The 27,807-nt window shown below is 43.6% G+C and overlaps 6 protein-coding genes across 6 annotated transcripts in view; 1 reads left to right on the forward strand and 5 right to left on the reverse strand.

Annotated features, from left to right (window-relative positions):
- Positions 1-1,634, reverse strand: part of LOC309562622 (uncharacterized protein) — a gene marked incomplete at its 3' end in the record, with an annotated part of 500,517 nt that extends 498,883 nt beyond the window's left edge. The window contains exons 1-2 of the mRNA XM_082266875.1: positions 1,582-1,634; positions 23-137 (exon numbers count right to left, since the gene is read on the reverse strand). Coding sequence (XP_082123001.1) covers positions 23-118 — 96 coding nt within the window. The 5' untranslated portion in view covers positions 119-137; positions 1,582-1,634. The remainder of the gene's footprint in view (positions 1-22; positions 138-1,581) is intronic.
- The window catches only part of LOC309562770 (uncharacterized protein), a 79,046-nt gene extending 65,201 nt beyond the window's left edge, over positions 1-13,845 (reverse strand). The window contains exons 1-2 of the mRNA XM_082267073.1: positions 13,653-13,845; positions 9,139-9,274 (exon numbers count right to left, since the gene is read on the reverse strand). Coding sequence (XP_082123199.1) covers positions 9,139-9,274; positions 13,653-13,802 — 286 coding nt within the window. The 5' untranslated portion in view covers positions 13,803-13,845. The remainder of the gene's footprint in view (positions 1-9,138; positions 9,275-13,652) is intronic.
- Positions 1-24,494, forward strand: part of LOC309562714 (gastrula zinc finger protein XlCGF66.1-like) — a gene marked incomplete at its 5' end in the record, with an annotated part of 66,873 nt that extends 42,379 nt beyond the window's left edge. Inside the window, 3 exons of the mRNA XM_082267001.1 lie at positions 22,696-23,807; positions 23,839-24,241; positions 24,373-24,494. Of these exons, the coding sequence (XP_082123127.1) occupies positions 22,696-23,657 (962 nt within the window). The 3' untranslated portion in view covers positions 23,658-23,807; positions 23,839-24,241; positions 24,373-24,494. The remainder of the gene's footprint in view (positions 1-22,695; positions 23,808-23,838; positions 24,242-24,372) is intronic.
- LOC309562863 (uncharacterized protein) overlaps positions 1-27,807 on the reverse strand; it is a 117,181-nt gene that overhangs the window by 63,577 nt on the left and 25,797 nt on the right. The window lies entirely within an intron of this gene.
- Positions 1-27,807, reverse strand: part of LOC309562902 (uncharacterized protein) — a 53,638-nt gene that overhangs the window by 2,494 nt on the left and 23,337 nt on the right. The gene's annotated exons all lie outside the window — the stretch shown is intronic.
- Positions 7,028-8,878, reverse strand: LOC309562864 (uncharacterized protein). The gene has a single exon (XM_082267183.1). It carries the CDS (start codon positions 8,798-8,800, stop codon positions 8,000-8,002), a length of 801 nt encoding a protein of 266 aa, XP_082123309.1. The 5' UTR covers positions 8,801-8,878; the 3' UTR covers positions 7,028-7,999.

Genomic DNA, 27,807 nt, shown 5'->3' on the forward strand with positions numbered 1-27,807 from the left:
GACCTCCCAGAATCCTCCTCACCTCTCCAGTCAGCAGGTAGATGATCTCCAGGGTGAGGTTTAGTATCCTCTCAGTCATGTGTCTCCTGTCCTCCTCCATCCTCATTGATGTGGTCATGTGATCTATGCGGGTTTCTCTGTAGAGAGATATCAAAGAATAGGATAAAGAGACCAACTTCCCTCAATAGGGGGGACATTATTATTGTCTGAACAGCTCTTCAGCCAATTTCGCCAAATGTAAGAATTAAAAATGACGACACAAAAAAATTATTTAAAAAAAAAAAAAATCAACATAACATTTCAGTTCAACAAAACAGAAGAAAGTAACTGAAGATAGCAATTTAGGAAAAATAAAAATGAATCAATATTACAACTCACAGTTCAACAGAACAAAAGAAAATATGCAATAGTAATCGATAATAATAAAAATACAAAAGAATAAAAGCAAGAAGAAACATAAAATCTCACAGTTCAATAAAAACATATAATATATAATAATATAAAATATGCATAGTAACTGATATAATAAAAATATATAAAAAAAATTAACATCTCCTAGTTCAATAAAACAGAGGAGAATGTGCAACAGTAACTGATATAATACAAATATAAAAAAAAATAATAATAAAAACGAATGTAATATATCAATTCAATAAAAGCAAACGAAAATATGCAATAGTAACCAATATAAAAAAACTACAGAAAAAAATAATAAAAACCAAATACATCTCACAATTCAATTAATGGAAAAGAATATGCAATAGTAATCAAGATAATAAACATGCTAAAAAAAAATTATAAATGAAAAAAAAAAAAAGATTAAGATCCGGTTCACATAGGAGCGACCCGACTTGCCGGGGCGACCTGTGAAGTCGTGGTGCACAGCTCGCACCGCGACCTCGGAGCGGCATGCACGGACTTCATATCATTGAAGTCAATGCAGGTCGCTACAGGTCGCCCCAAAGTAGTACAGGACCCTTTTTCTAAGTCGGAGCAACTTGTGTCGCTCCTATTAGAACGGGTCCGGTGCTAATCTATGGCAGGAGACCCACGGCGACTTGTCAGGCAACCAGGTCGCCTGACAAGTCGCCCCAGTGTGAACGGGGTCTTAACATCCTAAAGTTAGTAAAACAGAAAACAATATGCAACTGTCACTGATAAAAAAAATATACAAAATCATGGATCCCATTCTAAATTGCATACAATTTTAATTATTCTTCAATAATACTATAAATAAAAAAAAAAACAGGAAATTAAGTAGGTACACAAACATGATCCCTGATATCAGCCAGAATACGGCCAGTTATTTGCCCGGTCACCACTCTGCGAATACACTTCGATTGGGCTGAACCCGAATCTCGTCCTTCGTGACAAGTGACCGCTGAGGTGAAAAGTAAGAAAATGTTCTGGCCCCTAAGTGGGGGAATGTTCTGCCCCTGAAGGGGTTAATCTAGGTTTCCACGCTATATATGTGTGTATCATCATCTGCTGGAGATAAAAGACGTCACAGTGACTATGGAGGAAGAGGACGGAACATGACAGGGGGTTACTAGGTGTAAATAGAAAATAATATCTTATTACCTCCTCTACTGCCAGTTCCAACAATGTCTCCTCTCTACTTCTTCCCAACTCACCTCTCACCCGGAACTTCCTGTTTATACTCTGACATCACTTCCTGCCTTTCATAGAGACTTCCTGTCTTGGTAGAAGTGAGATCACCATCTTGTGGAGCTTAGAAGAACTGAAACCATGAAAAACCATTGGTTTTGAGGGGTTCTCTACCAGGTTTCCTGAAACCTGGGGTACACCACTAATAACACTGAGCCTTGGGGTACACCACTAATAACACTGAGCCTTGGAGTACACCACTAATAACACTGAGTATTGGGGTACACCACTAATAACACTGAACCATGGGTTACACCCCTAATAACACTGAACCTTGGAGTACACCACTAATAACACTGAACCTTGGAGTACACCACTAATAACACTGAACCTTGGGGTACACCACTAATAACACTGAACCTTGGAGTACACCACTAATAACTCTGAACCTTGGGGTACACCACTAATAACACTGAACCTTGGGGTACACCACTAATAACACTAAACCTTGGAGTACACCACTAATAACACTGAACCTTGGAGTACACCACTAATAACACTGAACCTTGGAGTACACCACTAATAACACTGAACCTTGGGGTACACCACTAATAACACTGAACCTTGGAGTACACCACTAATAACACTGAACCTTGGGGTACACCACTATTAACACTGAACCTTGGGATACCCCACTAATAACACTGAACCTTGGGATACCCCACTAATAACAATAAACCTTGGGATACCCCACTATTAACACTGAACCTTGGGATACCCCACTAATAACACTGAACCTTGGGATACCCCACTATTAACACTGAACCTTGGGATACCCCACTAATAACACTGAACCTTGGGGTACCCCATTAATAACACTGAACCTTGGGATACCCCACTAATAACACTGAACCTTGGAGTACACCACTAATAACACTGAACCTTGGGGTACACCACTAATAACACCGAACCTTGGGGTACACCACTAATAACACTGAACCTTGGAGTACACCACTAATAACACTGAACCTTGGAGTACACCACTAATAACACTGAACCTTGGAGTACACCACTAATAACACTGAACCTTGGGGTACACCACTAATAACACTGAACCTTGGGGTACACCACTAATAACACTGAACCTTGGGGTACACCACTAATAACACTGAACCTTGGAGTACACCACTAATAACACTGAACCTTGGGGTACACCACTAATAACAACTTGGTTTTAAAGGGGTTTTCTACCAGGTATCCTGAACCTTGGGGTACACCATTAATAACACTGAGCCTTCGGGTACACCACTAATAACAAATTGTTTTTAAAGGGGTTTTCTACCAGGTATCCCGAACCTTGGGGTACAACACTAATAACACTGAATCTTGGGGTACACCACTAAGAACAACTTGGTTTTAAAGGGGTTTTCTACCAGGTATCCCATACCTTGGGGTACACCACTAATAACTCTGAACCTTAGGATACACCACTAATAACACTGAACCCTAGGGTACACCAACTAAACTGGGGAAGGGAAAACTAGGACCTAACCTCCCCATAGAGGTCCAAGGGGGGACAAGGAATTGGGGCTTGGGGAAAAAATAGAGAGCTGGATTTTTAGGGTACCATAGAATAGAAAAACCAAAAGATGAAAATGAATTTCTAATTTTATTCAAAACATCTTAAAATCAAAAAAGACATACAAAAATACAATTGTTACAAAAGTGACAATACAATTAGAACTGGTTATCCCATATTGGGAATACAAGCATTCAAGCGTATAGCACTCAACATGTTTCCCGGTATAGACCGCTTCTTCAGGAGGATTTACAGACTACGCATGTTCTAACAATGATGATAGAGTATAATTAGTAACAATGATATATATCCTCATGTACTGTACATATAAGAGTAGGGGGAGAAGTGACCTCACCTGAAGCTAATGGCCACCAAGGGTCATGCCTACCAGGTCAGGCCACGAACACCTCTCACCGGCGGGCATGGGAGACGTTTAAAAATAATACACTGGTATAGAGTAATACTAAAAATTACTATATGTCAATATTCGGATAACCATAGAAAAAGGAGGAAGAGGAGGGGGGGGAGAGGTGCAGCGGGCGAGGCGAGTGACTGATGATGGATCTACATCGGGGGGACATTGTTTTTTTATTTTTAAATAAAGGAATTGTCAATGCACGCACGTTTCTACTCAACAGACGTCCACTGGGATTGGAGGATGGCACGTGCGTCGGGTGGAGATGCCGCATCGTCACTTCGGCGCGGTCTGCACTGCAGGCGGCCGTGCATGCTCTAAGCTGGATTGTTTCGTTTTTAATGTAAGTGCAATTTTTCTTTTATAATAAAAGTCGGTGAAGATAATGCACTATCTAGGCTTCTTTTATCCATATGGTTACCGGGTTGCTATGGAAGTGGAGTGGAAAGCCGCATAAAGATGCATTGAGGTCCTTGGCTTTTTAACCCTGTCACATACCCCTAAGAGCCACTGTTCATTCTGAGTAATGCCCAGTACACACGATCCGAAAATCAGACGACTCTCCATCCGTTTTTGTTTGGTTGCTAGGAACTCTCAATTATATTCGCAAATGGGAGAGGTTACTTACGATATGAATTTTTTTCGGACAATGATTCAAAAGCTTCCGGTATGCGTAACCACGCTGTAGCGTGTGAGGGGAAAATGATGTCTACTGCTCATGCGCTGTCTACTGCTCACCATTTTTTTCGGACGAACAACATACTGATAATACGATTATCGTACGATGTGTTATAATACGATAAAAATTTTTATGCTTGCACGACCGGATAATATCGGGCGAACTGTCGTGATCGCCTCTCGTAAGCTGTGTACTAACAATCAGATTATCGTCCGATCCTTTCACAAGCGTTATTTTTTGTCCGATTTTCGGATCGTGTGTACGGGCCATAAGGCTGTGAGTGTCCCAGAGGAGAAAGAGAGGAACCTATTCCTTATACTTTTGGCAGGTTTAAAGTTATGTCTGGTAAGCTGCCATCTATTGAATGTGTGTGAACACCGTGGGACTGCATGCAGCACTGGTGGAAGCTCTGGAATACTCTGGAATACTGTTTCAACCCCTTCAAGTCTAAAAGGCCTTTTTACTATAAAGACTCTTGGGCTCACTTTTACATGCACTTTTCTTTTTTGGGCACATATTTAAGTCTAGCATCCCCCTCCCCGGTTTGGTTGGGATGCCTATGATCCTTTGCTGTCACTGCCAGTTCTCGCAGTTTACAATATTTTTTTTGCACAAAGCATTGTGCACTTTATATATTCATATTAATATGTTTTGTTTATCATATGCACTTTATGTACCCTGAACACATCTGGTACCATCTCTGCTAAGAGAGCAGGAGCATGTATTTTTTATTATTTTTAAATAATAAATATTTTTTAGTATTTTTTGTCACCTCATCCTGTTTCCTGGAGAAGCAGGAAATCAGGTATAATTATATATATTGTTCCTCATTTGCATATATTATACCTAATTTGCATACATAGGTAAAACTAAACTACGAACACACAAGATTAAGACTAAAACTAAAACCTACAGGATGGACCTTGTTTGTAGTGTTAGAAAGAGGAAAAGAGAAAAACATTTCATCATTCAGATCTGAAAAATTAGTTGATGTTCCAGAAACATGGCTTGACTCCTCACAAGACTGGGCTGTTTGTATTCATGCTGATCCTCTTGTTAAAGTGGAGTTCCGGGCACGAAAAAGTTTTTTCAATAAACATACCCCCGGGACAGTCAGGGCTAGTACATTCCACAATGGCTAGCCTCTGATCTGTCCAGGTTCGCACTTACCTGCAAGAAGAAATACTCACTTATAAAATTTCTTCTCCAGCGTTGCCATCTCTGTTGTGGGCAGCTGAAGCCGGCGCGATCCTCTTCTGCGTCCTCTTCCGTGTCTTCTTCTCCCAGAATGCGCCTGCACCGGCCCCTCTCGTCACTTCCGGTGCGGCGCCGCATTCCTCCACAGCTTCTGGGCATGCCCAGAAGCTGTTTAGCAGGGAATGCGGCGTCGCCCCGGAAGTGACGAGCAGGGCCGGTGCCGTCACATTGGTTCCTGGGAGCGATGACGTTCAGCTCCCAGGAATCATCGCAAAGAGGAAGTGACGGCGGAGCCGTGGCACAGAGGGAGGAAGTGGAGAATAGGTGAGTATATTCTATTTACAATTACAAGGTGAGTAAAAAAATATATATACCTAACTATCCAATTCCTTTTCAGGTGAAGAAAATCCAGCGGATGGGCACAAAATTGATTAGGTCGATTTTGTGCCCGGAACTCCGCTTTAAGAGGGACACGGGGCATAGAAAAAGATGGAGGGGGGTTTCTCTACATTAGAGGAAGAAAGATGATCTTGTGGTTGGAGATGTGGTTGGTGTTCCAGAAACATGGCTTGACTCCTCACAAGACTGGGCTGTTTGTATGCATGCTGATCCTCTTGTTTAGAGGGACACGGGACATAGAAAAGATGGAGGGGGGTTTCTCTATGTTAGATGTGATGTGAAAGTGAGGAAGAAAGATGATCTTGTGGTTGAAGGTTGTGTTGGCGTGGAGGAGGAATTACGGGAGGAATGATAGATGGGTCTATGAACTGATGGACTTATCATTGGAGTCTATTACAGCCATCCTGAGATTTATGAGAAGGGGGAGAGTCGGCTGTTCCAACAAATACAAGCCGGTAAAACCAAACTACTAAGACACAAGATTAAGACTAAAACTAAAACATACAGGATGGACCTTACTTGTAGTGTTAGAAAGAGGAAAAGAGAAAAACATTTCATCATACAGATCTGAGAATTTAGTTGGTGTTCCAGAAACAGAACTTGACTCCTCACAAGACTGGGCTGTTTGCATTCATGCTGGTTCTCTTGTTTAGAGGGACACGGGACATAGAAAAGATGGAGGGGGGGGGGTTCTCTATGTTAGATGTGATGTGAAAGTGAGGAAGAAAGATGATCTTCTGGTTGAAGGTGGTGATGGTGCGGAGGAGGAATTATGGGTGGAATGATAGATGGGTCAATGAACTGATGGACTTATCATTGTAGTCTACTACAGACATCCTGAGATTTATGAGAAGGGGGAGAGTCGGCTGTTCCAACAAGTACAAGCCGGTAAAATCAAACTACTAAGAAACAAGATTAAGACTAAAACTAAAACATACAGGATGGACCTTACTTGTAGTGCTAGAAAAATGAATAAAGGAAAAGAAAAGGACATTTCATCATACAAATCTGAAGGCAAACTTTTATCAATCAACTTACAATTTATTCATGAGTTTAGGAATATAAATACTTAATCTTCAGGTATTAGTCAAAAAGGGCTAATTTGTTTACATTTCTATCAGGTAAATATGAAATGTTACATCTAAAGTCATATTTTCCACATTTGGCCAACAGGTAGCACTCTCCAAGCAAATGAAGCAACTTAAGCAGGCTTGATAACTACTACACCCAAATAATTATTTCTGTTGTGTAGTCTGATCTCCCCTTCCCTTCATCCACAAGCAATATCTAGCTCCTCTGTCAGGGTGATTTTATTTTTTTTAAGCTTCTTCTGAAGATCAGGGGAGATCAGACTACACTGCTAGAGGAACTCAACCAGCAGTGACACCCCCTCCTTCTCTCTCCTAGAGGGACTCAACCAGCAGTGACACCCCCTCCTTCTCTCTCCTAGAGAACCCAACCAGCAGTGACACCCCCTCCTTCTCTCTCCTAGAGGGACCCAACCAGCAGTGACACCCCCTCCTTCTCTCTCCTAGAGGGACTCAACCAGCAGTGACAACCCCTCCTCCTCTCTCCTAGAGAGATCCAACCAGCAGTGACACCTCCTCCTTCTCTCTCCTAGAGGGACCCAACCGGCAGTGACACCTCCTCCTTCTCTCACCTAGAGGGACCCAACCAGCAGTGACACTCCCTCCTTCTCTCTCCTAGAGGGATCCAACCAGCAGTGACCCCTCCTCCTTCTCTCTCCTAGAGGGACCCAAACAGCAGTGACACCCCCTCCTTCTCTCTCCTAGAGGGACCCAAACAGCAGTGACTACCCCTCCTTCTCTCTCCTAGAGGAACCCAACCAGCAGTGACACCCCCTCCTTCTCTCTCCTAGAGGGACCCAACCAGAAGTGACACCCCTTCCTTCTCTCTCCTAGCAGAGTAATCCAAACTCAACCTCAAGTCTTCAGTAATCTCTGATTTCCTTATAAAGTTTTTCTTCCATGATAAAGATCAGAGGAGCGCTCAGCCACGTGTTTTCTGAGGTGTATATCAAGGTGTGCTTCTTCCCAGTGTGAGATCTCTGATGTACGGCAAAATATGATCCTTTTAGAAGACATTTCCCTCACATAGGACATTAATAAACCTCGAGGGTGGTGTGGCTTCTTAGATGTCTGTAAAGATGGGACTTCTGTGTAAAACATTTACCGCACTCAGGGCAGGAATATATCATCTCCTCCGTGTGAGATTTTCTATGTCTGACAAGTGCTGATTTCCTTGAAAAACATTTCCCGCACTCAGGGCAGGAAAACAGCTTTACCTGCGTGTGGCATATCTGATGTTCAATAAGATTAGATTTCCACGAAAAAGATTTCCCGCACTCAAGACAGGAATATTGCCTCTCACCTGTGTGGATTCTCTGATGTCTATTAAGAACGGACTTTTGTGAAAAACATTTCCCGCACTCAGGGCAGGAATACGGCTTCTCACCTGTGTGAGATCTCTGATGTATAACAAGGTCTGATTTATGTGTAAAACATTTTCCACACTCAGGGCAAGGATATGACTTCCCGCCGGTGTGTAATCTCTGATGCCTAGAAAAACTGCTCTTATCTGGAAAACATTTCCCGCAATCAAGGCAGGGATACGGCTTCTCATCCGTGTGATCTCTCTGAGCTACAGAAAAACATGGCTGAGAGTAAAAACTTTCCCCATATCCAGGACCAGAAAATTCCCTTTCTTCCAGAATTCCGGCACCATCCCTCACAGTACGAGGTTGCTCAGAGTCAGAGGGATTCCATGGTCTATCCACACTGTGAAGTCCACCATACATAGTTGAGGTCATTGCCTTTTGTCTGGCACAATCTCCTGTGATGTATACATTTTCCATTTTACAACCTGGAGGTACAGTGAGACGATCCTTTGAGGGTTTCTCCATGGCGTGTCCTGGAAAAATATAAAAACATCATCAATAGATATGAGAGGGTTAGTTCACTTACATCAAAATTCCATCTGTATTAGGAAATATTACCATTTAGCAATAAGTCCTGCTTGAAGAAGAGGGATCACCCTAAGTGCCCCAGATCACCTTATCTGTTATTTGCAGCTCCACAGATCAGCAGCAAAGCTGATCTGTTACTTTTCGTTGTACAAACATGTAGTTTTCTGCTACCTCACTGGTAGCTATAGACCTTATTGGTTCATATCACTCCTTCTCTGGACCAATCAGTGAGCAGTAACAGAGCAGAGATAAGAGAAGAATATATTACGGCTCACCTGTGCTGATCTCTGTAGGAGTGTCCTCCTCTATGAATGTCGTCGTCATTCCAGCCTCCTCCATATATTGCAGATCATCCCTCACATACGTCTCTTCTACTTCATCCTCAACTTTCATCTTCATCAGATCTTCACCCTAAACCAACAGAATGGCAGAAAATAGCATCTGTAACATAGAAGTATTTATGATGTGAGATCACATACAAAAAAATATCATCCTTTCGAGGCTGTCAGATGTTGGGGACAATGTGGCATATCTGGTAGGTATGCCCTAGGATCCGTGGCTTTTGGAACGGCATTTTTGCCCTGATACTGAGAGTAATGGGACAGACTCCATGTATAGCACTCCTTAACTCCCCTGTGCCTGGTCTACCTAAAAGCTTACAATGTTTGATTTTCTTTATTTTGTTGGGGGCCAAGATGACTCTTGCTAAATCCTGGAAACAACCTACGGTGTCCCTGGCGCAGGCAAGGAAAAAAATCACCTAGATCACGTTACATGAAAATATTGTTAGCATCCTGGAGGACACAGTCTAAAAAATTGTAAAGGTCTGGGAGCCATGGGCTACCTATATGCATCTCTCTCTGGCACGTTAGCCTTTAGGTTTTGGGGACTATAATATTCCTTCTGACTCTGGTCTGGACCATTTCTCTTTACTCTATTCTTTTTCCTTTCTTGTTTTCTTCTTTCCTTCTTTCCTCTATCTTTTCTCCATTGTATGGTTGACTACCCAGGAGTCTGATGATCTAGCACTCCACATAGCCAGCTTTTTGATCTTGGGGTTGTTCGTCGTTGTGCGCTTACTTATCTCACTGGTGATCATTGAACCCTGCAAAATCTGATGTTACTTCTATTGTTTTGAGTCCGGTGAAGTGGGTATCAATGTTTTATCCATTGCATTTGTTTTTTTTTTTTTCCTATATTTCCTTCACTGATGTTGGTACTTTTGTGTTGACGTTTGCTTTACTTCTTGTAAAATCTTCAATAAATATTTTAAAAGTAAAAAAAAAAAGAAAATATCTTCCTCTTAGGTCCCTTACTTACGAACCTGTTCCATTCTGGGAGCACATTCGTAAGTCCACTTTATTCGTAAGTCCACTTTGTTTGTAAGTCCACTTGGTTTGTAAGTTCACTTTGTTCCTAAGTCCACTTTGTGCCTAAGTCCACTTTGTGCCTAAGTCCACTTTGTTCCTAAGTCCATTTTGTTCGTAAGTCTATTTTGTTCGCAAGTCCACTTTGTTCCTAAGCTCACTTTGTTCGTAAATCCACTTTGTTCGTAAATCCACTTTGTTCCTAAGTTCACTTTGTTCCTAAGTCCACTTAGTTCCTAAGTCCACTTTGTTTCTAAGTCCACTTTGCTTCTAAGTCCACTTTGTTCGTAAATCCACTTTGTTCCTAAGTCCACTTTGTTCGTAAATCCACTGTTCCTAAGTCCACTTTGTTCCTAAGTACCACTTTGTTCCTAAGTCCACTTTGTTCGTAAATCCAACAAAGTGAGGTTTATGATGCCTTTCACATAAATAATGCATAAAAAACAAACACAAAAAATACTGTAAAACAGAAAACATTTCTAATCTTACAGTACAGTACCTTGAAATGTACAGTAGTACAGTATAACATAAGGGGCTGGCATGGAGTGAACAGGGAGGAAGAGTTACTGACTGGTGGAGGGAGGGGAGGTGGGAGATGGTGGAGATGAAGGATCCTCAGCAATAGGAGATGGAGAGCAATATGCAATTTCACTCATGCCCGACGTTGATGGCACAGGATCTGGTTCCTTGTTGGATTCAATGAATCTACTCTCTTGAAAAAAACGATCCAGTGATGTCTGAGTAGTAGCTTTTTTTTCTCATCATAGATGACATGGTAACACTGCATGGCATTCTGAACAGCTGCTGCAACGTTTGTGTACCATTCTACATTTGGGTCCTGTGCCTCCTCAAATAAAGAAAATCCCCTTGCCATTTCCTGTGTCATGGACCTTTTTGGCTCTTCAGTTATTTCTTCCTCTTGGCTCTCTTCATCCTTTCGCTGGGTCTCCAATTTCTTCAGGTCTTCAATAGCACTACAATGGTCAAACTCACATTGTTTGAAGATAGATACAGCATAAGGATTTCACTGTGGCCACACTCCTAAGGATCCCTACAGGACGAGGGTGAACCATGGACGTTCAACCCAGCTGCCCGGATCCTGGCAGCACATCTGAGGTCATGCCTCCGAAATGCGTTGTCATGGCAACTGTGTGACATTCACACTCTCTTCCCCCCTTGTATCCTGCTTGTGTGGGTTCGTGTGTTCTTTGGGCACATGCACATTTGTATCTGCACATTGAGTGTGGTGGTGGATAGCCTCAGATGTGCTGCAAAGATCTGGGCAGCTAGGTTGAATGTCCACAGCTCCCCCATCCCCTGTCAGGATCTTGAGGTGGTTTTAGGAACGTCGCCACAGTGGAATCCTTATGCTGTATCAATCTTTACACAACGTGAGTTTGACCATTGTAGTGTTTTTAACTTTACCATATTAAAGCCGAGTTACACTAGGTTGGCTTTGCGTTCTCTTCTTTTGTGTTTTTGTCTAGATGTGTTCCTGCCGGAGGATCCATAGAGAGCAGCAGTACCATTTCACTTGTCTAATTATCACCAATAGCCAGCTGGAAGGCTATACTAAACTGTTGATCAGTGCACCTGCTAGTTTTTTAGTGTGTATTTTAGGCTTCATTAGTAAGCTTTTCGAGTTCTAGTTCCAGCTTCTCGCTGAGGGACTCTAAGTTGCCAAAGACCTCTTTGGACTACTCACCCTTATTCTCAAATCTACAAACATCATGAACAAAATGTGGGCAAAGGTTCTTCCAAACTTCATTCCTAGTGACAGCCGTAAACTCATGCCAAGCAAAGTCAATGTTTTTTATGGCCTTGTAAATGTTGCAGTCCTTCCAAAACTGTTCCTGATTCGTCAATCGCCTTTACTGCCTGCCGAAAAGGGTGAAGTAAATAATATTTCTTGAAAGTTGCAATAACTCCCTGGTCAATAGGTTGGATCAGTGCCATAGTTTGCGGTGGCAGATGCACTACTTTGATTTTTGGATTAAAATCATCCATGAATGGGGGGGGGGGGGGGTGGCCCGGAGCATTGTCAAGCAGCAAAAGAATGTTGAATGGGACATCATTCTCCAAGCAATATTTCTCTATCTCTGGGCTAAAGCGGTGGAAAAAAGGGGCCTGCATAACACAGGCTTTGGAGTTACCCTTACACACAACAGGAAGTAAGCCCTTGGCCATATTTTTAAGGGCTCTTGGGTTTTCTGCATGGTAAACTAAGAGAGGCTTCAGTTTCATATTGCTGGAAGCATTGCTACCAAACACTAGAGTTTGCCTGTCCTTTGCTTCTTTATAGCCTGGCATCAGCTTTTCCTCCCTACTTATGTAACCTCGGTCTGGCATCCTTTTCCAGTACAGTCCTGTCTCATCTACATTAAAAATCTGCTCAGGTAAATAAACCCATTCAATAATAATTTCTCGAAGTGTTGCAGGAACTTCCCGGTCAACTACGGTATCTGCACTCGCTGCCTCACCACTTACTTTTTGAAGGTTGGCTCTAGCCTTCAACCTATGAAACCAGCAAGATGCACCTTCCGATTCTTTACCATGTTTTTTCTTTATGTCTTTATACAGGCTTTTAGCTTTTTCTTGAATCAGCATTAGGCTGAGAGGGACTCAACACAGATGTTGAACCTGCATCCACACACTGAGAAGTTTCTCCATTTCCTCTATGCTTTTTTGATATTATTGTCAACATCATTGGCACAGCAGACTTCACATGTTCCATGATCTTGTCCTTGTTCATCATTGTGCTGATGGTTGACCGATACATTTTTATAGGAACGAGCGGAGTCTACTATCTTTTCTCCTCGCTCCGATCTCTTAATTTTTTTCATTTTTGTTTCCATGGTTACTACTTGGCACTTTTTAGAAGCCCCAACTACATCACCAGTGCTTCTACGTTTGCTTCTAGAAATCCTGGGCTTGAAATCCACACTGTACAGTAAAGTACACAGCAGCACAACCGCTTGTGACAGAGGGTGTGCGCATGTGACAATGTCCAGCAGGCACGTGAGCAATGTCCGTGAGTTGACATGCGAACAAATGTTTCACATGAACAAAACGTTTGTTCGTATCTTTGAAAGTTTGCAACTTGAAGGTTCGTAAGTAAGGGACTTACTGCCTTAGATGAATGCACGGTTCCTTCTGCCCAGTCTATATCCGGATAATTGAAGTCTCCCATTATAACGACATTTCCCATCCTTGCTGCCATTCCAAGCTGTGATAGGAGGTCTGCCTCCCCCTCCTCCCTCTCGTTGGGGGGGGGGGGCTATAGCATAAACTCGATATTACTAACCCCATAGTACCTTTCTGTTGAGATCACATAGAAATAATCATCCTGTAGAGTCCACACATCGTCTCCACATGTCAAAGTGTTCAATAACTTTATGTTCAAGACCCCCAACTCCACTGACCTGATAATGGTGAGGGATGGTGTGACCTTCCTGTGTTGAATCCTGAGAATAGAGAGGATGGGGACATCTCTCTGGTGGGTTTCTGTTAGTAGGTAGTTTCATCATAAAGTCCATGTAGAGATCCTTGTGTCCTTCAAAAAGCTCCTTCATCACACCATACTCATCATCCTCTTCTTTTACAACATTATTAGAATTTTTGAGGTTTCTACTCTAAAAATATCATAAAACATTCAATATGAAAAACATTCACGTGTATAAATCAGTATAACAAATCAACTACCAATAATTGTTATTCATCTACCTGATGATGGTGAGGGATGGTGTGACCTTCCTGTGTGGAATCCCGGGAATACAGAGGACAGGGACATCTCTCTGGTGGGTTCCCATTACTGGATCCATCTGTAGGAAACACACACACTGACTGAATACATTGTTTCTATGTGTTTATCAGATGATGGGGGATCTAGCTGGATCCTCCGTACTGCTCTCTCCTTTACAATAAAGTCTCCTCTTACCCGGTGATGTGAGGGGCGGCTGATTCTCCATCATGACGTCCTTGTAGAGATCCTTGTGTCCTTCTAAATACTCCCACTCCTCCATGGAGAAATAGACAGTGACATCCTGACACCTTATAGGAACCTGACACACACAATGATACAGTCACCATCCAGACACATCCCTTGTCTGTTACTGGATAATGTCCCAGAATTCCCGGGACCACTCACCTCTCCTGTCAGCAGCTCCATCATCTTCTTAGTGACTTCTAGAATCTTCTCCATGTTGTGTCTCTCAGGTTTTAGGGAGTCACATGGACGCACTATGATCGTCATATAATCCCCTGACTTCAGAACACGAAAATTCTGCATTGGAGAACCAATAGGAACGTTAGAATCCCCCTCAACTCATCAGTCAGGTCTGTGTTTTATTAATAGAGATAAGAGTGATGTCATGTGACCTCCCAGAATCCTCCTCACCTCTCCGGTCAGGTCTGTGTTTTATTAATAGAGATAAGAGTGATGTCATGTGACCTCCCAGAATCCCCCTCACCTCTCCGGTCAGGTCTGTGTTTTATTAATAGAGATAAGAGTGATGTCATGTGACCTCCCAGAATCCCCCTCACCTCTCCGGTCAGGTCTGTGTTTTATTAATAGAGATAAGAGTGATGTCATGTGACCTCCCAGAATACTCCTAATCTCTCCGGTCAGGTCTGTGTTTTATTAATAGAGATAAGAGTGATGTCATGTGACCTCCCAGAATCCTCCTCACCTCTCCGGTCAGGTCTGTTTTTTATTAATAGAGATAAGAGTGATGTCATGTGATCTCCCAGAATCCTCCTCACCTCTCCGGTCAGGTCTGTGTTTTATTAATAGAGATAAGAGTGATGTCATGTGACCTCCCAGAATCCTCCTAATCTCTCCGGTCAGGTCTGTGTTTTATTAATAGAGATAAGAGTGATGTCATGTAACCTCCCAGAATCCTCCTCACCTCTCCGGTCAGGTCTGTGTCTTAGTAATAGAGATAAGAGTGATGTCATGTGACCTCCCAGAATCCTCCTCACCTCTCCGGTCAGCAGGTGGATGATCTCCAGGGTGAGGTTTAGTATCTTCTCAGTCATGTGACTCCGGTCCTCCTCCATCCTCATTGATGTGGTCAGGTGATCTATGTGGAGTTCTCTGTAGATGGATAGGGGACAATTATTTGGACTATATTGGTTGTACAATATTAGGATGGGGATATAAAGGGTTAATAGTTGGGCTGCCCCCGGTGAGAATTGGCATATGTAGATTGGGTTACTTGGTGTTTGTCGTGTTTCTTGCCCTGTGCAAACCTGTTATTGTTCTAACTATTGCTCAGCCAATTTCGAATCATACGTAAATATATAAAAGTAAAAATGATGACAAAATTTCACATGAAGAACCAATATAAAAACCTCGCTGTTCAATAAAAACACAAGAGAATATTCACTTATTAAGTGGGGAAATGTTCGGACCCTGAAGGGGTCGATCTAGGTTTCCGCACTATATATGTGTGTATGATCATCTGCTGGAGATAAAAGACATCACAGTGACTATGGAGGAAGAGGACGAAACATGACGGGTGGTTACTGGGTGTAAATAGAAAATAAGATCTTATTACCTCCTCTACTGCCAGTTCCAGCAATGTCTCCTCTCTGCTTCCTCCCGACTCAACTTTCACCCGGAACTTGTTATTTATACCTGACATCACTTCCTGTCTTCCATAGAGACGTTCTGTCTGGACAGAAGTGAGATCACCACCTTGTGGAGCTCAGAGGAACTACAGCCCAGGGAACACGGCCTTGTGCTGTGTGTGTATGTACTGTAAATCCTTATAGAGAAAACATGTCAACTCACCCGAGAAACTAGGCCGACTCTGGGTTTTGAGGGTTCTCTCCTGAATATCCCGGCTGTTGAGGCAAATCTCTGGAAATATCCCAGAGACTCCCAAGTAAAATTACCACATGAAAAATAACATAAATTCCTAATTATATGAAAAAAATACCAATCTATCATGGGACAATTTTGCCTGGCAGCTTGTAAGATACAAGCTTTATTTCAACTACACCTGACCCAATTTGTGACATCAATTACATGATGATTCGGGCCCAGTGGATGACCCTTAAGGGACCTGTATGTGTATGGATCCGCCTCTACACTGATCCTCCATCTGAGTGAAGAGAGAGGCCTCAGTACTGCCTGAGTAGCAATTGCACCCTGAAGATTCATGGGAGCAGCAACACATTGGCAGTGGTCAGAAGAAGAGAAAATGTCCTGTGTGGAGACCATGCCCATCTACTAGCTCCCCATCTGTCTTCCTTCCCTGTCTCTGCTCAGCTTGGGTGTGGTAGAGAATTATATCTATCATATATTATGTGCCCACAGTCATAGCTTTTCAGCTTAGAGCGTCGAGCTAGCCAACCGGCCTAAACAGCTGTCAAGTTCAAACCCGGCTACCCCACCCATCTGACAAGCGCTTGTAAGCGCTCTTCATAATTAAGGTCATCCAATCCCATAATTAGTTTAGTTGCCCTTCTCTAGACTCTCTCTAGTTCCAACACATCCTTTCTGAGGATATGCAACCATAACTGGACAGAGTACTCCAGATGTGGCCGGACCAGAGTTTTATAAATTGGTAGGATTATATTCTTATCTCTGGAATATATCCTCTTTCTTATGCATGCTAATATTCGGCCGGATTTGGCAGCTGCATCTTGACATTGCATGCTATTGCTTAGTTTATCTTCTACTAAGACTCCCAGATCTTTCTCCATTTTTGATTCCCCCCCTAAAGCGTATTTCACGTTTACGTTTTGAGTGCCCAAGTGCAATACCTTACATTTCTCCTCATTGAACCTCTTTTCCATGTAGTTGCCCACTCTGTTATTTTGTTCAGGTCATTCTGTAAGATTTCTGCCTCACAATGTGAAATTATTGCCCTGCTTAATTTTGTGTCATCTGCAAAAACTGAGATTGAGCTAATGATCCCGTCCTCAATGTTATTTATGAATAATTTGAACAAAATTGGTCCCAGGACTGAGCCTTGGGGGGCCCCACTGATCACCCCAGACCCAGAGTCTGAGTATGCGTTATTTATTAACAACCTTTGGACACGCCCCTTTAACCAGCTTTCTATCCAAGAGCAAACCTTGTGGTCTATGCCTGCAGACCTTTTGTAAAAGTTTGTAAATTAAGCGTTTGTGGGGAACTGTATCAAATGCCTTAGCAAAATCCAGATACATCCACAGGTCTCCCTCTATCTAGCTCACAGCTCACTTCCTCATAGAATGTTAACAGATTGGTCTAATAAGAACGTCCTTTTGTAAACCCATGCTGATTACTGCTGATGATATTGTTGACTTTAGCAAATTTTTGGATATAGTCACTTATCATCCCTTCCAGTAGTTTACATACTATTGACGTCAGGCTGACTGGCCTATAGTTTTCCGGGATATGCCTCTGCCCTTTTTTGAATATTGGTATCACGTTAGCTTTCCTCCAGTCACCTGGTACAGTTCCTCTCAAAAACTCTCTGCAAAGATCAAGAACAGTGGTCTAGCTATAACCTTACTAAGTTCTTTGAGTACTCTCGGATGTATGCCATCCGGTCCTGGTGATTTATTTGTGTTAATGTTATCCAGCCTTTCCATGATTTCACCCTCTGTTAGCTATAGCGGCAAGTCCTGTGAAGTACTGCTAGCCATACAGTCATGGTCAATGTACCCCTCCTTTTCCTGTGTAAAGGCAAAGAAAGCATTTAGCACGGTTGCCTTCTCTGTGTCCTCTGTAACCATCCTCCCATCATCATTAATTATGTGTGCAACATGCTCTGACCTCGTTTTTTTTTGCTTTTGATATATTTAAAGAATTTCTTAGGGTTCCTTTTACTTTCTTCTGCTATTTGTCTCTCAAAGTTGACTTTAGCCTTCTTTAGCCCAATTAGCCAACCAGCTCTTGAGTCTAGACTAAACTAGCCCACTCAGCTCTTGAGCCCAGGCTTAACTAGCTCACTAAGCTCAGGACCAGGGCCAGATAGTCCATTGATTTGTCATGCTGAGGCTAAGCTAGCCTACTCATCTGTCAAGCCTAAGGCCAGCTAGCTCAACCAGTTCTTGAGCCCTATCCCAGCTAGCCCACTCATCTCTTGAGCCCAAGCCCAGCCCACTCAGCAGTCAAGACAATTCCTAGATAGCTCACCCATTTGTCAGGCTGAGGCTCAGCTTGCCCTCTCATCTCTCAAGCTTAGGCCCAGCTAGTTTACCAAGATCTCAAGGTAATTTGTTCAATTGTATGATTTGATTCAGATCATACAGATGAGCATCCAATTTGTATTTTTGTGTAGCAATAACTGGGGAAAGAATTAAAGGTAGACAGACATCATCTTTGTATATAAAAGTTGATTGGCCATTTGCCTTAGCCATTAAACTTAGTAACGCCTGGAGACATTTCCCTTCACTTCCTGTTGCGTGGCCGTAACACAAAGTGATACAAAATCTCTCCAATTTGAGGGAAAACCCTGGAAACCACCAGAAATGGTATGCCCACTTGATGAATTCCCCTCTTTTCTTCTTCTGGTAACCACTCACGTAACTAAAGGAAAAACTTTTTTTTGGTTTTGGATGGAGTAGAGAAGGATTAGAACCCCTGTCAGTTTTTTTATTGACACCTGTGCCCCGTTAGAGAGATTCGCCCTCTCTGTTTGTACTGGTGACCTTTATCACTGAAAGTGAAAGAAAGTCAAAGAATTTGGGTTGTCACCAGAACGGGAATAAAGGGGAAATCTTCCAATGGGGACACTAGTTCTTGTGACAACCAGGGTTTCCTTCAATTTGAAGGAATTTCTTCGCACTTTCTGTTTTGTCTATGGAACAGGAAGTGAAGGAAAAACTTCCCAATGGGACACATATGCGAAAAACAATACAGACAGGAGTTCTAACTCCCTTATGCCATATAAAATGTAAAAAAAAATTGTCTTTAGTTCCAATTTAAGATACTTCAGTTATTGACTTAGGTTTGTGGTGTGGTACTTATCCACAAATAGGGATGAGCATGGGTCTGTTTAGATCCGAGTCCATCAGGAAGCTGTCACTGTATTGAGCTTATCATTTGCAGCTGAGGCAATCCCTGCTTTTCGATTATGTGTGATTGCAGGGCAGGGGATTTCCTGGCCACAGATGAATGGCCCAGTACAGATGACACCTTCCTGGTGGGCTCACTGATGCGGGCCCAGACTAGGATCCAAACATGCTCAGGCTCATCCCTACTCACAAGTAGGAACGGGCTTGGGCATGAGCCCATCCTTACTCAAAAGCCTTTCCCCGTGTGACTATGTTGGGTTGTTTGTATGCTGACACTATTTTGGAGGAAATCTGCCACTGTAGGGGTTGTTTGTGATAGTCCATCCTCAGATGAAAAGTTCCTCCACGCGAGTGAAGTCATGAAGAATGCAATATCAACTTCTTGGTAACGTGAGACTCACTAGGCTACAGTGATGGGCCTTCTTCAAAGTTCTACAGCTTCTTCCTCTCTTCAGTGGATTGTTGTTATTGTTCAGTCGTGCCTGACTCTTCGTGGCCTCATGAACCATAGCGCGCCAGGCTTTTCTGTCCTCCACTGCCTCCTGGAGCTTGCCTAACTTCCTGTTAATTGTTTTGATTATGCCATCTATCCATCTTGTCATCCAGTCATCTTCTTCTCCTTTTTCCTTCCATGTTTCCCATGTTTCCATGTGTCCTCTCTTCGCATTAGGTGGCCGAAGTATTTGAGTTTCAGCTTCAGGATCTGTCTTTCCAGTGAATATTCAGGAACGATTTCCTTCAGGATTATTTGGTTTGATCTTCTTGCCGTCCAAAGGACTTTCTTCAGTGGATTATATGTGGACAAATAATAAATACACCAAAATATAATTAAGAGGCAATTATGACAAGAAAAACAATTCAAAATGTTAAAAATTAACAGCGTGAGGCCATGTTTAAACTACGAGAAGTTTCTCAGGGGGGGCTTCAGTTCCTCTGAGTTTCACATGGTGGTGATCTTACTTCTAGGATAGGAAGTCTCTGGGGAAGACAAAGGAAGTGATGTCAGATACAGACAGGAAGTGATGTCAGATATAAATAGGAAGTTCCGGGTGAGAGGTGAGTTAGGAGGAAGTAGAGAGGAGACATTGATGGAAGTGGCAGCAGAGGAGGTAATAAGATCTTATTTTCTATTTACACCCAGTAACCCCCCCCCCCCCCCCCGTCATGTCCGTCCTCTTCCTCCATAGTCACTGTGACGTCTTATATTTCCAGCAGATAGAATAGTGTTTTACCTCATTTTTCTTAAAGCTTAAAATAAAGACATACGTAGTCACATCCAGAGCTGACAATAGCTCCTCTACTAAGGTAAACAGTAAGCAATTAAAGAAAGATCCTATCGATTGTTCTTTGTGTGCAGATCTAAAACGAATCAAAAATAATTCAGAGAAAAAACTAAAAGTGCCGTTTCCGATCAGGCAGGTAGGACAAAATATAACAGGTTTGCTGGGAACAAGAAACATAACAAACACTAAGTAACCCAATCTACATGTGCCAATTCAGGGGTAGCCTGACTAATAATCCCTTATATCCCCATCCTAATAATGTACAACCAATACAGTCCAGATAATTCTCCCCTATCCGTCTACAGAGAAACCCGCATAGATCACATGACCACATCAATGAGGATGGAGGAGGACCGGAGTCACATGACTGAGAAGATACTAAACCTCACCCTGGAGATCATCTACCTGCTGACCGGAGAGGTGAGGGGGATTCTGGGAGGTCACATGACATCACTCTTATCTCTATTAATAAAACACAGACCTGACTGGAGAGGTGAGGAGGATTCTGGGATTCTAACATGATATTCCTATTGGTTCCCAAATACAGAGATTTCCTCTTCTGAAGTCAGGTGATCATATGACCATCACAGTGCCTCCATGTGACTCCCTAAAACCTGAGAGACACAACATGCAGAAGATTCTAGAAGTCACCAAGAAGATGATGGAGCTGCTGACAGGAGAGGTGAGCGGTGCTGGGAATTCTGGGACATTATCCAGTAACAGACAAGGGATGTGTCTGGATGGTGACTGTATCATTGTGTGTGTCAGGTTCCTATAAGGTGTCAGGATGTCACTGTCTATTTCTCCATGGAGGAGTGGGAGTATTTAGAAGGAAACAAGGATCTCTACAAGGACGTCATGATGGAGAATCAGCCGCCCCTCACATCACCGGGTAAGAGGAGACTTTATTGTAATGGAGAGAGCAGTACGGAGGCTCCACCTAGATCCCCCATCATCTGATAAACACATAGAAACAATGTATTCAGTCAGTGTGTGTGTTTCCTACAGATGGATCCAGTAATGGGAACCCACCAGAGAGATGTCCCCGTCCTCTGTATTCCCGAGATTCCACACAGGAAGGTCACACCATCCCTCACCATCATCAGGTAAATGAGGAAGAATTATTGGTAGTTATAATTTAAACACAAGCATATTTTTTTACAATCAATGTCTCATTATATATTCAGAGTGGAAACCTTGGGGGTCATAGTTTTTCTATTAAAGAAGAATATGGAGTGATGAAGGAGTTTTCAGATGGACACAATGATATGATGGAGCTGCCTAGTACCAGAAACCCACCAGAGAGATGTCCCCGTCCTCTGTATTCTCGGGATTCCACACAGGAAAATCATACATTTCCTCACTGTAATCAGGTAGATTAGTAACAGTTATTGACAGTTGTAATTGATACACAGCTTTATTTTTTACAACACATGGTTTATTATATATTTAGAATGGAAACCTCCTGTACTGTAATATCGTTAAAGAAGAGTACAAAGAGGAGGATGACGAGTATGGTGTGATAAAGGAGCTTTTTGAAGGACACAAGGATCTTTATAAGGATGTTATGTTGGAACCACCTAATAACAGGAACCCACCAGGGAGATGTCCCTGTCCTCTTTATTCCCGGGATTCCACACAGGAAGGTCACACCATCCCTCACCATCAGCAGGTGGGTGGAGTTGAGGGTCGGGAACATAAAGTGATTGAACACTCTGACATGTGGAGACGATGTGTGGACTCTACAAGATGATATTTTCTATGTGATCTCACATCATAAATACTTCTATGTTACAGATGTTATTTTCTGCCATTCTGTTGGTTTAGGGTGGAGATCTGATGAACATGAAAGTTGAGAGTGAAGTAGAAGAGACGTACGTGAGGGATGATCAGCAATATACGGAGGATGCTGGAATGAGGAGGACATTCATAGAGGAGGACACTCCTACAGAGATCAGCACAGGTGAGCCGTAATATGTTCTTCTCTTATCTCTGCTCTGTTACTGCTCACTGATTGGTCCAGAGTAGGGCGGGAGCTGAGTGATGTCAGCCAATATACATCAACAGAGAACATCTGCTCACTCATATCTACTTGATCCAGATGGGATCTTGATGGAAGTGAACTAACCCTCTCAGATCTATTGATGATGTTTTTATATTTTTCCAGGACACGCCATGGAGAAACCCTCAAAGGATCGTCTCACTTTATCTCCAGGTTGTAAAATGGAAGATGAGGACATCACAGGAGATTGTGGAGGAGAAAAGACAATGGGCTCAACTATGGATGGTGGACTTCACGGTGTGGATAGACCATGGAATCCCTCTGACTCTGAGCAACCTCGTACTGTGAGGGAAGGTTCCGGAATACAGGGGGAGGAGACATTTCCCTGTCCTGAATGTGGGGATAATTTTAGCTGTGAACTAAGCCTTTCTACTCATATAAGATCTCACATAGGAAATGAGTTACATTCCTGGACTTGCAAGAAATCTTTTCTCTATAAATCAGAACGCGTCACGCGTCGCAAATCTCACACGGGGGAGAAGCCGTTTTTCTGTCCTGAGTGCGGGAAACGTTTTTCAAGGAAGTACTGTCTTTCTAGACATCAGAGAGCTCACACGGGAGAGAACATGTATTCCTGTCTTGAGTGTGGGAAATATTATACACAGAAATCAGACCTTGTTATACATCTAAGATCTCACACAGGTGAGAGGCCATATTCCTGCCTTGAGTGCGGGAAGTGTTTTTCAGATAAGAATAGTCTTACCAGGCATGAGAGATTGCACATGGGTGAGAAGCCGTATTCCTGTCCTGAGTGTAGAAAATGTTTTTCCCGGAAGTCCCATCTCGCTGAACATCAGACATGCCACAAATGGGATAAACTGTTTTCCTGCCCTGAGTGCGGGAAATGTTACGGGAGGAAATCTGAACTTGTCAGACATCAAAAATCTCACAAGGGAGAAGCTGTGACTGAGGGAAATGTTTTTCAAGAAAGTCTTGTCTTACCAAACATCACAGAACCTGCACAATCCTCGGGTTGTATTAGTGTCCTGAGTGCGGGAAATGTCATCTACATGAATCATGTTTTGCCGTATATCGGAGACCCCACACTGGGAATAAGCATACCTTGATAACAACCCATGGCTGAGTGCTCCTCCAATCTTTATTACGTAAGGGCCCAGCTAGCCCATCCAGCTCTTGAGCCCAGGCCTAGATAGCCTACTCTATTTTCAGGCTGAGGCTTAGTTAGGCTACGCATTGGCCAAGCCAAGGCACAGCTAGTCAACCAGCTTCTAATCCCAGACCCACTAGCACACCCAACTCTTGTTTCCAGGCCCAGCTAGCACACCCAGCTCTTGATCCTGGGCCCAGCTAGCCCACCCAGCTCTTGATCCTGGGCCCAGCTAGCACACCCAGCTCTTGATCCTGGGCCCAGCTAGCCCACCCAGCTCTTGATCCCAGGCCTAGATAGCCCATACAGGTCTTGAGCCCTGGCCTGGACAGCCTACTCAATTTTCAGGCTGAGGCTTAGCTAGCCTACACATTGGCCAAGCCCAGGAACAGCTAGCCAACCAGCTCTTGATGCCTGGCCTAGATAGCCAATCCAGTTCTTGGGGCCAGGCCTGGATAGCCTACATCATTTTAGGCTAAGGCTTAGCTAGCCTATGCATTGGCCAAGCCCAGGCCCAGCTAGCCAACCAGTTCTTGATCCCAGGTCTAGATAGCAAATCCAGCTCTTGAGCCCAGGCCTGGATAGCCTACTCAATTTTCAGGCTAATGATGGCTTAGCTGGCCCACACATTGGCTAGGCCCAGGCCCAGTTAGCCAAGCAGCTCTTGATCCCAGACCCAGCTAGCACTACCAGCTCTTGAGCCTAGGCCCAGCTAGCACACCCAGCTCTTGAGCCCAGGCCCAGCTAGCTCACTCAGCTGTCAATACCAAGCCCAGATAGTCCACTCGTTTTTCAGACTGAGGTTTGTCAAGCCCAAACTCAGTTAGCTCAACCAGCTAACCCACCCAGCTCTTGAGTCCAAGCCTAGCTAGCTGACCCAGCTCTTGAGCCTAGGCCCAGCCCACTCAGCTGCCAAGACCAGGCCTAGATAGCCCACTCATTTGTCAGGCTGAAGCTCAGCTAGCCCACTCATCTCTCAAGCTTAGGCCCACCTAACTCACCAAGCCCTCCAGTAAATTTGTTCAATTCTATGATTTCATTCAGATCATACAGGTGAACATCTACTGTGTATTTTTGTATGGCAATGACTAGGGAAAGAATTAAAGATAGACGGACATAATCTTTAAATATGTAGCACCCTCTGGTGTGCTAGTAGGTAAATTTATTTGTATGACTCATGGTAAGTGTGAGGCTGAATCTAGGTCCGTGTTAACTGAAGGTCAGACTGGATGATTCACAGAGGCAGGTCTCTGGTGCCTTCTCTGGTTCTGGTAGTTTGGAGAAACCTCTAGAAGCTAGAGGGCAGAGGCCAGAAGGGTTGATCTGCATAATGAGGGGAGCCTCGCCCATCGCCTGGCAGGGTGGCTGAGCCAGCCCTTAAAAATGGATGATGGTGTGCTGAGGAGACTGTCGGTGGCCTTGGAGGGGACCCTAAGTCTTGGGGGGGGGGGGCTCTCCCTCCAGGCTGGCTTGGGAGGATCCTGACAGCAGTGCGGTTTGAAAGAAATCTTGCCTGAAGAGAAGCAGGGACCAAGGAGGACAGTGTGAGTAGCAAGCCTTTCTTGAGGACAGGGTTGTGCTTAACCCTTCTTGTCCTCTGCCCTGGGAGATCTTCGGAGCAGGCGGGTGGTCTGATGGAGAAGCAGCCAGATGAGCTGGTAGTCCTGCAGAAAGTAGAGCAGGGATCAGTGTCTACAGTGAAGTGGGAGATACTCCTGGATGTTGCTTACTACACAAAGTGCTACTGTCTAAGGGACTGAGAGTTCCTAGTCCTTAAGGGGCTTTTCATTTCATCCTAAAAGAATGTCAGTGTCCGGAAAGGAGGACAGTTCCGGGTTCTTGTACATAGGGGGGAAGTTGTCCCTGAATATTTGTTTCAGTTAAGATGGGCATCCCATAATTCCTATTCCTCATTCAAATTATTACCCCTAATAAAATCACAAAAATCAACCTCAAAGACTGTTTCTTGTGTCTGGAGAAAGTGTGGAAAAGGCTTGTTGTGTAAGAGTGGGGAAACCAATTATCTGCAGCCCCTGTGGGGGTAGTGCTGCATACACTTTATTGTCCAATATATTGGGACGCCTGCCTTTATACGCACATGAACTTTAATGGCATCCCAGTCTTAGTCTGTAGGGTGCAATATTGAGTTGGCCCACGCTTTGCCGCTATAACAGCTTCTTCCGGGAAGGCTGTCCACAAGGTTTAGGAGTGTGTCTATGGGAATGTTTGACCATTCTTCCAGAAGCGCATTTGTGAGGTCAGTACTGATGTTGGAGAAAAGGCCTGGCTCGCCGTCTCCGCTATAACTCATCCCAAAGGTGTTCTATTGGGTTGAGGTCAGGACTCTGTAGGCCAGTCAAGTTCCTCCACCCCAAACTCGCTCATCCATGTCTTTATGGACCTTGCTTTGTGCTCTGGTCCAAATCATTTGGTAGAGGGGGGATTATGGTGTGGGGTTATTTTTCAGGGGTTGGGCTTGGCCCCTTAGTTCCAGTGAAGGGGAACTCTTAAGGCGTCAGCATACCAAGACATTTTGGACAGTTTCATGCTCCCAACTTTGTGGGAACATTTTGGGGTTGGCCAATTACTGTTCCAACATGACTGCACACCAGTGCACAAAGCAAGGTCCATAAAGACATGGATGAGCGAGTTTGGGGTGGAGGAACTTGACTGGCCTGCACAGAGTCCTGAGTCCTGAGCTTAGAACACCTTTGGGATGAATTTGAGCAGAGACTGTGAGCCAGGCCTTCCCGTGCCTAAACTCACAAATGCGCTTCTGGAAGAATGGTCAAACATTCCCATAGACACCCTCCTAAACCTTGTGAACAGCCTTCCCAGAAGAGTTGAAGCTGTTTTAGCTGCAAAGGGTGGGCCAACTCAATATTGAACCCTACGGACTAAGACTGGGATGCCATTAAAGTTCATGTGTGTGTAAAAGCAAGCGTCCCAATACTTTTGAAAATATAGTGTATATAAAAGTTGATTGGCCATTTACCTAGTCAATAAACTGAACTATGCCTGGATATAGTCATTTTTTTTTTGTCATCTGTCTCCCATTGGGGACATTTTTCTTCACTTCCTGTCGTGTGGCCACGTGAAACGTACTTGTGCCTTTCTGCAGCAGTATTACTGGTGGCCCTCATTTTGGAAGGATGTTGAAGGATATGTCCAGGCTTGCTCCATTTGTGTGCAGTCGAATGGGTACAAGACCCCAAAGTCTTGGGACATCCTGGTGTACAACGTACCTAGCCTTCTTGCAGCGTTACTGCTAGTGGCCCATACTTCAACAGGATGGTAAAGGTTATGTTCATTCTAAAGCCCTGTACACACGATCAGATTATCGAACAATCTGTCGTCCGTTTTTTGTGGCATGCTAGTCTGATGTGGAAAGTGAAGAGGTTATTTTCATACGAATTTTCCCGTACGACAGAATTCTACTTCAGAAGTGATGTCATGTGTTGGATTGCTTTGTATGTGTTCTTTATCTCTGAGCATGCCTAGTCTTGCTCTTAAGATTTTTTTCCGTCGAAATCTGTACCAATGAGACGAAAATCGGACGTTGTATTACGGACAACAAAAATTTTATAGCCTGCACATCAGGATTTTGTCAGCCGAAAAGTCGGAGTTGGCTGTCGAAAGCACCATACTAACAATCCGAAAATCGGCAGATCGGTCGCCGGACGAAATTTCCCTTCAGATTTTCTTATCGTGTGTACGGGCCTTAAGTCCTCCACATCTGCTCCATCAGGTCTGCTTTTACCTCTACCTGTTCCAGATGTACCTTGGCGTTGCATATCCATGGACTGTATCTCTGAACTACCCCCTCAGTAGGCTCCACCGTTATCTGGGTGGTTGTGGACAGGTTTTCTAAAATGTGCCACTCTACTTCTAGGACGACCTTCTGCTGTCAATTTGGCTTCCATCTTCATTAAGGAAATTTTTTGTCTTCATTTTATTTTATCGCACAACGTCTCTAAATAGAGGAATTCAGTTTACAGCCCGCTTCTGGAGGACTCTGGCCACATCCTTTGGAATCAAGTTGGACTTCTCCTCAACCTTTTATCTGCAGTCAAATGGGCAATCTAAAAGGGTCAACCCGAATGTTGAAC

This window comes from Pelophylax lessonae (genome assembly GCF_965119305.1).
Source record: "Pelophylax lessonae genome assembly, chromosome: 9".
In the NCBI taxonomy this organism is placed as follows: domain Eukaryota; kingdom Metazoa; phylum Chordata; class Amphibia; order Anura; family Ranidae; genus Pelophylax; species Pelophylax lessonae.

Excerpts from the sequence above, each read along its gene's own strand:
- LOC309562864 (XM_082267183.1), bottom strand. The coding sequence starts at position 8,800 with ATGGAGAAACCCTCAAAGGATCGTCTCACTGTACCTCCAGGTTGTAAA.